At 47.8% G+C, this 9,996-nt stretch overlaps 1 protein-coding gene across 2 annotated transcripts in view; it reads right to left on the reverse strand.

Annotated features, from left to right (window-relative positions):
• PTPRA (protein tyrosine phosphatase, receptor type A) overlaps positions 1–9,996 on the reverse strand; it is a 119,417-nt gene that overhangs the window by 58,401 nt on the left and 51,020 nt on the right. Inside the window, exon 3 of one of the 2 annotated variants that reach the window (XM_017829012.1) lies at positions 1,757–1,828. The exons of the other annotated variant lie outside the window; for it this stretch is intronic. Coding sequence (XP_017684501.1) covers positions 1,757–1,768 — 12 coding nt within the window. The 5' untranslated portion in view covers positions 1,769–1,828. The remainder of the gene's footprint in view (positions 1–1,756; positions 1,829–9,996) is intronic. 2 annotated transcript variants of the gene reach the window in all.

The raw sequence follows: 9,996 nt of genomic DNA on the forward strand, positions 1-9,996 counted from the left end.
TATTTAATACCATCAAGTTTAGTCAAATTTTAAGTGAGGATGCCAGGTTTAGAGTAGAATTTAGAGTAAAATAAAGAGCTTTGTACATGAAACCTGGTTTGAAGTCACCCAAACTTCAAGTCATTCTTTCCTCGCTCTTCCTATTCCTACAAAACACCATAATTTTAAATATTGGATAATTTGACTCTGCAGCCTGAAAGTTTCTCCAAAACATCAGCTCTTGCTTTTTTTTTGCAGACAGACTGATGACACTGTAGCTCATTTGCTTAATTAGAGATTTACAGAAAGCTCTCTATAGGAGAAGGGGAAACCCTTCAAATGAAAAGCTTTAAGTGCAGAATCAAGAGACCATCCACAATGGCTGTTTACTCCCATCTTGTACATAATTTTGGGCCACACTATATCAATCAGCAGCTGCAACTAATGGCACTACACTTCCTAAATGTAAAAGTGAGCTCTGCAAGAGGCCAAGCACAATTATACCAAGATTTTCCTAAGAGGAGGATGTCGCTTTTAGAAAATCGTGCTGGGACAGGGAAAGAAATCAGTGCATAGAATAAACGCACAAATCTTGATGCTGTTCCCTTGATTTCAGCAGCTTTGATTCTATTACTCCATCTTTCCTTCCCTCAAACACTTGGCTTTTGCTGACCACTGCACCAGGCACACAGATCCTTCTCCAAAGGGGTGCTCGGGTGCTGTGGAGCATGGGGAGAAGGCTCGCACAGATGTGCATTTTGTAAGAAACAATAATTCATGCAAATCCCTGCTCCAAGCAAATTCCACAGTAGTGCATCTTATCACAAGCCAAACAAAAGGTAGGAATACACTGGAGAACTGTGAACCTGTATTAAAGGAATTTGCTCTTGTTACAGCTTGAATTTCCCCCTCTCCTTCCAACAACTCTCCGCCGACACCAAACACCAACCAGCCATTAATTGCACCCGTTAATCAGAAACGAAAACCCCAATTGTGAGAGGAAGCAAAGTGTGTGTCACATTTGGGAGCCTCTGTGGTGACCCCTAAAGAGGTCAAGACCCTCTTTGCTACTGCAAGAGGAGGCAGAGACCAGCAGTGACAACCACATCGCCCGGATGACGCCTCCAAACACAACAACCACGGCAAAAATGACCCAGCAAGGCAAGAATCCAGATATTAAAGCAGCATAAAAACTAGTTATGAATCCATTTTACTCTGCACACATTTGTATTTCGTTTTCCAAGTTTGCCCAATTGTTTAGTGCTTTTAACATCGGGGATTTTCCTCTGTTTCATCAGTCAAGAATTGAGCGCTCTCTTGCCACATCTGGAGATGGACCAGCTTTCCACAGAAGCTCAAGATGATGAAAATAAATGAATAAAATATATTTTTAGTTTGGGGGGTTTTTTTTATTGAGATGGTAAATTAGAACCTGAATTCCAAATCAACCACTGGGTTTCAGCAGAACAAAAAAATCCCTGTGCTGAGTGCTCTCAAGTAAGAGTCATGTCCCTTCCAACTCCGCACCAACAGAGACCTTATTATCCTTTGGGGGAGGAAGTCAGATTTTTTCCACTTAGTTACATTCCCAGGTAGTTCTTAAATAAGATTTCCCTTCCCTCTGTGTTTAAAGGGACACTTCAGCACAAGTTAATGCGTGGCCACAGTGCCATGGTTGTGTACTGAACCCTAAAATAGAGCGATGACCGGCCAGCCGATTTTATTTCAAGGACAGGACAAATGAGAAGATGCCAAAATTAACAGCACTTCTTCCTACCTTAAATATCATAAGTCAATCGTCCACCTGCATGTCATCAGGAGCCCATAAAGGTTCTTCCAGTGGTGCCCCCTGAAAACAAACAGACGAACAAACAAAGCTTTTCAAACCAAAGAGTTAAAATTCAGCATCGTCTTGGAAAAAGAAGCATTTTTACTGCTGCCAGAAGGGTGATTCTGCTTCATTTTACCAAATGCAAAATGCAGCTTTGCATGAAACAATGAAAATAACTTTTAAATACAGAAAGCAAAATCATGAGTTTCCAGGGTTGAAAGTGCTTTTGGGCAGAGGTGGCAGGAGGGAATTCCAGGGCAGCAGCAGTTATGGATGAGGAGACTCTGATGTTCCCAGATCGTCCTGATATGTGCACTGCTGCTTGGGGTAAGGAATGTAAAGTTTTTGAGGGTCCACAGCTAGAGGAAATAGGTAATTTCTATCATAGTGAAGGCACCACAATCACCTTGGGCTCCTGTGAAGGTGTGTTTCCCCAGACACAAGAAGTTTGGGCATTTGGAAAAGCAGTTCTGTGTCTGTTTATTTATTCCCATCCCAAGGGAAGGGGACAGAAAGCTGCTGGTGGTATCCAGGACTTCTGATGGCCACCTACCCATGAGACAGTCACCAGTGACTTCTTGAAGCCCAAAGCTCCCTGGATACAGACTTTGGCTGTAGGATCAAGTGTGATCCTAAAGGGAAGAGGCTGAAGCTTGTCCCTGCAGCTCAGGGGACCTGCAGGGATGTTTGGGATGTTCTCAGACCTGCACAAAACACCTCCCTCTCCACCAGCTCTCCTGGTTCCACCAGTGCAGGAGCACTGCAGGGTTCACGGTTCACTCACAATGTCCAGACTGTTTCTGGTTATTCCCCACTTTTACATCACCAGCCAAGTCATTCCCACTCCCTGTGCCTCTGTTCCCTGCCCCAAAACATTTTTTACCCACACCAGCTTTGAGGCAGCAGCAGGCTCCTCACAGGAATCTGCAGAGCCAACCCCCAGCTAATCCCATCTCCTGGGCTGCTGCTGTAAAGCACAAAATTACAGACCTGAGGCACTTCTGGATTTCAAGTTGAATATATTTCACCAAATTAATATTTTTTTCCTATCGACATCTCTTCTGCCCAGCCTTGGGCAGGATGTGACCCAGCCATCTGCTCCTGCAGTGCCAGGAGCTGTGGGGCTCAGACATAATCCCTGGGTGATCTCCTTGTTGTTTTTCATCCTGCTCAAGTGTTGACTTGAGCACTTGTTCAATTAGACAAGCCTCAGCACTTCAATCAGATGGGCTCACAGGGCTGATTTTCTACCTCCACGGAGAAGAAGGAATCTGATTTAGCCGAGTGTAACAGAACCAGGGGCTTCAAAGCAACGAGACCTGGAGATCATGTCTGCTCTGAAGTCTGCCAGAATCACTGCTTAACCCCAGCAGACCACCAGCAACTCCCATTGTAAGAGAAGCTGAGAGAGAGCGGATTAAAAGACATTGGATCTGGCAGGGAGGAGGAGAGCTGGGTTACTTTCCCGATATTTCTGTTTTAAGGGAACTGGAGAACAGCTGAGGCATCTGCTTTCTCTTGTCTCTGGCAAACGACCCCCAGATGTGCCGAACTTGCTGGTCTCCCTGTGCCACCTGCATTTTCTTCCTTATGATCCAGCATTTCCCAACACCTCCCAGGAATGCTGCTGTCCTGGGGCAGAAGGTTCTGAGGGCTGTCTGTCCTCTCCTCCCTGTGCCATGAGGGAGAGGCCTCCCCATCCCCTGGTTAGCTCCATGCACTTGAACAAAGGGGTAAATTCTAAGGCAACTCTAAGGCAAATCAGGAAGTTGGTATAAATAACTGTGCTGATAATACTTTCATGGTCAATTTATTCCTTCATTCACAAACCTGATGGATTCCGAATGCAGCCTTGGATGGTGCCAAGCCAGGAGAAGCTGGAAGAGTTTGCATTCACCTCCAGCTTCAAGAAGTCGTGATGGAAGGAAGGACTCCCCTTCACAGAATCCTGGAATCCCAGAATGGTTTGGGTTGGAAGGGACCTCAAAGACCATCTCATTCCAACCCCTTGCCATGGACAGGGACAACTTCCACTAGCCCAGGTTGATCCAAGCCCCATCCAACCTGGCCTTGAACACTTCCAGGGATTCAGGGGCAGCCACAGCTTCTCTGGGCAACCTGTGCCAGGGCCTCCCCACCCTCACAGCCAAGGATTTCTTCTTCCCAATATCCCATCTAACCCTGCCCTCTGGCAGTGGGAAGCCATTCCCTCTTGTCCTGTCCCTCCATCCCTTGTCCCAAGTCCCTCTCCAGCTCTCCTGGAGTCCCTTTACGCACTGGAAGGGGCTGGAAGGCCTCCCCAAAGCCTCCTCTTCTCCAGCTTCCCTGCTGTTACCAGCATCATCTGAGAGTTCAAAGGGAATCAGCAACGAAGCCGAGCTTTTCCAGAGCTCGGAGCAAGACACAAGCGGAGCACGCTCACGGCTCCTCACAAGACAAGGACAACATCCCGCCGAAAGAAAAACTGTACACTGGGAGACAACAAAACCCAGCAAATGCAAAGGCAGAATGAAAACAAAGGGAGCTCATAAATGTCAGCGGCACACGTCTGAACGGGGTGCAGAGCAGGCTGTGTGTTCAGATGGCTGTACAAACAGATCAGCAGCAGGAGAGGAGGGGGATTGGTGATGCGTGACTCGGCGTGACTCACAGCCCTCACCGCCTGTGACAGGTGAGGAGCGCGGCGCAGGCGGGCATGTGGGGATGTCGGAGCAGAAACATCTCCCGTCGAACATCCCTACAAGAGTATCTTACATCCACATCTGTTCTCAGAAATTAGTCATGAGAGGAAACACCAAAGAGCAGACGCAGCCCAGAGCTGAGGGGAAGGTGGCGTGTCCCACACTGGGCTCCTTCAGCCCCGGCCCCACACAAACCTTTCCCCTCATCTGCCTCACCCCAACCCCACTGTGCCCCGGTGTGCCAGATAATCTTCCCAAATCATGGCATCCTGAGGATCTTGTGCAGTCCCTGACTGCGGCAATCTGTCCCTGCAACCCACCTGCCTCAGGAATACTGTAATAATTTGTTATTAATTTTTCATTGTGTATTTTGGGATGAAAGCGATTCAACCTGGTGAGCACACATGCTGCCACAGCACACCAAAGGTAAGGAAGGCATGTTGGATACAGGAAGGAGCTTCCATTCCCTACAGCCAAAACTCAGTTTTCCAAGCCCAGCATCATTGGGAAACCCAACACCCAGGTACTTCTAGACAATACTGTTACAGAAACTTGCTTCAGAAAGAGCTTCAGCTATGAAAGAGACCACTGGACTCAGTGCCAAGTGTCTTCCAGTACAGTTGGAATCACAGAACCCACAGAACATGCTGAGTTGGAAGGGACCCATCAGGGTCATCCAGTCCAACTCCTGGCCCTGCACAGGACTCCCCAGGAATCACATCATGTGCCTCAGAGAGTTGTCCAAACAATTCTTGGACTCGGGTAGTCTTGGTGCTGTGACCAGGTAGTCCTGGTTTTGGCTGGTACAGAGTTAATTTTCTTCCCAGTGGCTGGTACAGTGTTTTGGATTTAGGATGAAAACAGTGTTAATGGATGTGGCACTTGGGGACATGGGTTAGTGGAGGCCTTGGCAGTGCTGGGGGAACGGCTGGACTTGATGATCCCAGAGGGCTTTTCCAACTTAAAACAATTCTGTGATTCTTATGATGCTGGATCAACCTCATTGTGTTTAAGGCCAGGTTGGACGGGGCTTGGAGCAATCTGATCTAGTGGAAGGCGTCCCTGCCCACTTCAGAGGGTTTGAACTTTATGATCTTTAAGGTCCCTTCCAACCCAAACCATTCAGTGATTCTCTGATTCTCTGGAACAATTTTACAGTGCAACACCATTTCTTTTGTAAAAACAAGGTCACAGCCTAAGAGGTCTCTCTTGGAAGAAACCCCGCTGAGACAGTGCTTTGGGAATTCAGACGACGGCAGCAGTTTTGTTAATCGGGAACATTAACGGTATAAAACCTTACACACAAAAAATGTTCAACATCAGCGGCTGGCAAAGGTGGCCCACAGTTCCAGAACTCCTCCACCCCTTACTAAAATAATTAAAATAAAAGTAACGCAGGTATTAGCTGGCTAGACAGCCCCAAATCCCACCGCCTGTTAATCCACCTGAAAGCCAAGTGTATCAAGGCAAATTAAAGCTGCCTTTAATCCATGCAAATCTCAGCCCAGGAATCCTTTATTCTCTTACCTCCTGCCACGAGTTTAGTCCTGCCCTGCACCCCTTGGAGCTGCCAGAGCAAAACAACACAAAGCTCTGTATTTTAGTAACAGGGAGAAGAAATTTCGGACCTTTCGCACATTTTTGGGTGGACACAGCTTTGTGTTTCCTTGGTTGGGTGAGACCAAGCCCTGTTCCACCTGTGCTTGGCTTAATCACATGTATCGACACACATAAATTAGGGCAATTTGTGCATAAATTAGGCAGCATCATTATGCTAATTGGGATGGTATGATTGTGCTGAGTGTGTTTGCAATCTGCCACAATCCTCTGGGACAGCACTGAGAGGGAGATGCTGCCTCTGGAAAGGCTGGAGCTCTGTTGGGATCCTGCTGTGGCAGGTACGGCCCCACAGGAACCCGAAATAAGCCTAAATAACTAAAAAGAAGGGCCAAAGAGACCTGGTGTGATCTGCTTCCTCTGAAATGCTGGTTTCTGTTCTAAGGCATGATGCCACCTTCCAAAATAAACTATTTCCTAAATATTAGATCCCTGATGCATGAAACAGGTCGATGGGTACAGAGAGAGGCTGCTAGAAAAATAAACCCCCTAAGGTGTATCTGAAACAAATAAAGAGCAGGAGACTCAAATCCCTGCACTTATCAAATCCCTCACTTACATGAAGAAACAATCACCTCACAAAAACCAGAGCCACTGCACTGTACCCCTTCCAATCCCATTTAAACTACAGCAGAGGTTGGGATGCTCGCTGGAATCAGGGATGTATCAGAGAGGATCCCTGATGATCCCTGTCCTAAAAGAAAAAAAACACCCTAAATCTTTCCCACTGAATGAGCAAGGATAACACAGGAACAAATTAACTGCTATGTGACAGCTTCTCCTTTTGGAATCACAGAATCTCCTGAGCTGGAAGGGACCCACAAGGATCATCGAGTCCAACTCCTGGCCCTGCACGAGACAGCCCCAAGAATCACATCAGAGACTCAGTTAAACAGCCGTACATGGATAGGTCGACCTGAAATAGGAAATTATCAATGGTTTTTATCAAGACCTTACCAAAACATGGATTTTTTTAGCTATTCCAGAGTTATCCTTCAGCCTGAGCCCCCAGTGCCTCCAGGTCCGTGGTCGATGTCCCTGTGGAGAGGACGGTTGTGCTGCTCCTGGTGATGTTCAGCTGCAACTCCAGGGGCTGGGGCTGCACCACATCTCCCTCCTCCTTACGGGCACCAGGGGATGCTCCCAAAGTCATTCAATTTTCCTTCCCAAACTGGTCACTAATTTACTTGCCAAATGGGACCATTATGATGAAAAATCCCCCCTGCGGGACTTGAGCTCTCTCCCTTCAGAGGGAATTCGAGCTCGGTTTATTCTCCAGGATCCAGCCAGGAGTTTTTCCTCCGACAGACATGCTGGCACTTTGCCTGGCTAAAAAACACACAGCAGAAGAGCAGCAAGCACTAAACTACTACCACAAGTGTTAAAAAGAAAATCAACTTTGAGTAAACCATCTGGTAACACTCACTGAGCCACAGGTGAGAGCAAACACAATACGCTCTGCACAGCACCAAAAAAACCATCAATTTTCAGAGAATAAGGGTGCAAAATACCGAACTAGCCCAGGAACAGATGCCCAGGTGAAGGGTTTTTAATGCCTTTGACATCAGCATTCCTGCACTTCTGCATTTCTTTGCTGCTTTGACCTTATAAATCTCAAGAGGTGGATTTTACAGCAGCACCCAGAGCTGCCTGGCTGCAGTGTAAAGCAACCCAGCACAGGCTGCCAAGACAAGCTGTGGCTGCCCCATCCCTGGAAGTGTCCAAGGCCAGGTTGGATGAGGCTTGGAGCAACCCGGGACAGTGGAAGGTGTCCCTGCCCATGGCAGGGGGGTTGAAACTAGATGAACTTCAACAGAGGTTAAAGGATGAAAATACTGAAAGTGCAGGGTCACACAGGAATTGGGGGAGTAAACTGAGCTGCTCCAGCTGCAGGACCATTACTGAGGCATGAAGGAAAAAACCCACAGACAGCATCCTTCTGTTCTTCTGCAGCTCCCCTTGAGCACGAGTCCCTGGGTGGGGGCTTTCCCCCCCATCTTTAAGCAGAACCCCTCTAAGCAGTTTAGCAGTGAAAGCAAACTCATCTCTCTCTCTCTAAGAAGGAATATGGGTTCTGGCACAGGCCAGCATCAGCACCTTAACACCCAGTAATTCCCAGGCCCTTCTGAACACCCAATATCTTATCACAGCAACAGCTTTAAAACCTCTTCTCTTGCACCATTTGGTGATAATTAGTTTAAGCCTGTCACCAGCAGATCAGTTTTGGATTGCAACTAAGCCAAAGGGATATGAAAAGGTTTTGTCCAAAGACTCTCCACACACCAAATCAGCTCAAAAAAAGGAAAACACAAAACACGAGCTGGCTGCACCAGCCAGTTCCAACAGTTTCTGCCGCTCTGAAGGGAGCACAGCAAGATTTAATAAACAAGCTCAATAACGTTATTCTTCCCTGTTTTATTTCCCCTTAAAGCATCAGCCCAATTTGGTTTTTGTTTCCATCACAAGTAGCTCCTTTAATCGTCTCTGACGGGAGCACAACGCGGGGCCACCCCGGCCCCTGCCAGCTCCCAGTTCATGGCACACGGAGCTGCTCTGCCTCGCTACAGCAATTCCTGTAATTCAAGTCTGGCAAACAATTCCTGGGCTGAAAATGGGACAGCATCCAATCGTTATCTCCTTGCTTGCAAAAAAAAAAAAAAAAAAAAAAGAACTTAAAAAAAAAAGAACAAACCCCGTGTATTTACTGTACCTGCCTGTTTGCCGTGCTGGCAGCACCACCACGCAGGTGTGACAGCAACAAACACCGGCAGCCTCTCGCAGCTTTGCCTGTTGATGTCTCTCCTTTCATCCCAGCAAACAGCATGTCAGAGCTAAAGGAGCAACTGAGAGCAAGGAAAGCATCCGGCTGCTTCCCTGACAGCTGAACAAGCCGGCAGCTTTCAGGAGGAAAAAGCTTTCCTACGCTTTCCAACCACGGCGGCTCGTTTTACAGCTGGGCTCGATGATCTCAAAGGTCTTTTCCAACCCAAATGATTTGTTAATTTTAATAGGCAGTCACCTTAAGTTTTGGTGCTTCCACACAGCCTCGCCGGTGTTTCCAACCTCACTCATCTGCACCAACCCACAGATTTCCACCCCCCAAAATAACGTATTAAAGGCCAAAAAAACCCATGGGTTTTCCTGCAGCCGCATTAATTGAGGACCAATCCCTGGCCCACCGCAGGAACCCGGCGCACAAACGGAGGTGAAAGGCTTTTGTTGGAATGGTTTCGCTCCCCATGACACACCTGATAAGAGCCCGGAGCGACGACACACCCCGAGATAAACCAGCCGGGTTCAAACCTTCGGAGCCCAATTCCGCATCCCCGGCGAGGGGTGGGAAACAAACACCTAAAGAAAACACGCTGTGCGTAACCAGACCATTTCCCTTGGCAGAGCTCTCTGCTTCCCTCTCCTCGCCCTGTCTGCCTGCGCACGTAGGAACCATTCCCTGGCATTTTCCGAGCTGCTGTCTGGCTCTGCCCCCGTGGATGGGATGCAGGGCTGGTGCCCGATCCCGGAGCAGCTGTGTGTCCAGGAGCACCTCACGATCTTCTCCTGGCGCTTGTAAAATTTAGTTCTTGCTGTTTCTTAAATTGGAACGTGCAAAGAGACAGGGCAAAGCTGTTTGAAAAGAGGTATCCTTTATAAATGTAAGGGATGACAGTGTTGGGAATAAAAGAAATTCAGGGACGCAGAGGTGGCCACTGACCCCAAGAGCAATGTTCAGGGAAGCCAGTGGATGTACAGCTGTATGCAAGAGGTGTTCATTAGGGATGATTTGATAGTCAAATACCGGCATATAGAAACACAGAATGGTTTGGGTTGGAAGGGACCTTAAGGATCATCCAGTTCCACCCCCTGCCATGGGCAGGGACAACTTCCACT

Source organism: Lepidothrix coronata, unplaced genomic scaffold (genome assembly GCF_001604755.1).
Source record: "Lepidothrix coronata isolate B3197 unplaced genomic scaffold, Lepidothrix_coronata-1.0 Scaffold156, whole genome shotgun sequence".
Lineage (NCBI taxonomy): Eukaryota > Metazoa > Chordata > Aves > Passeriformes > Pipridae > Lepidothrix > Lepidothrix coronata.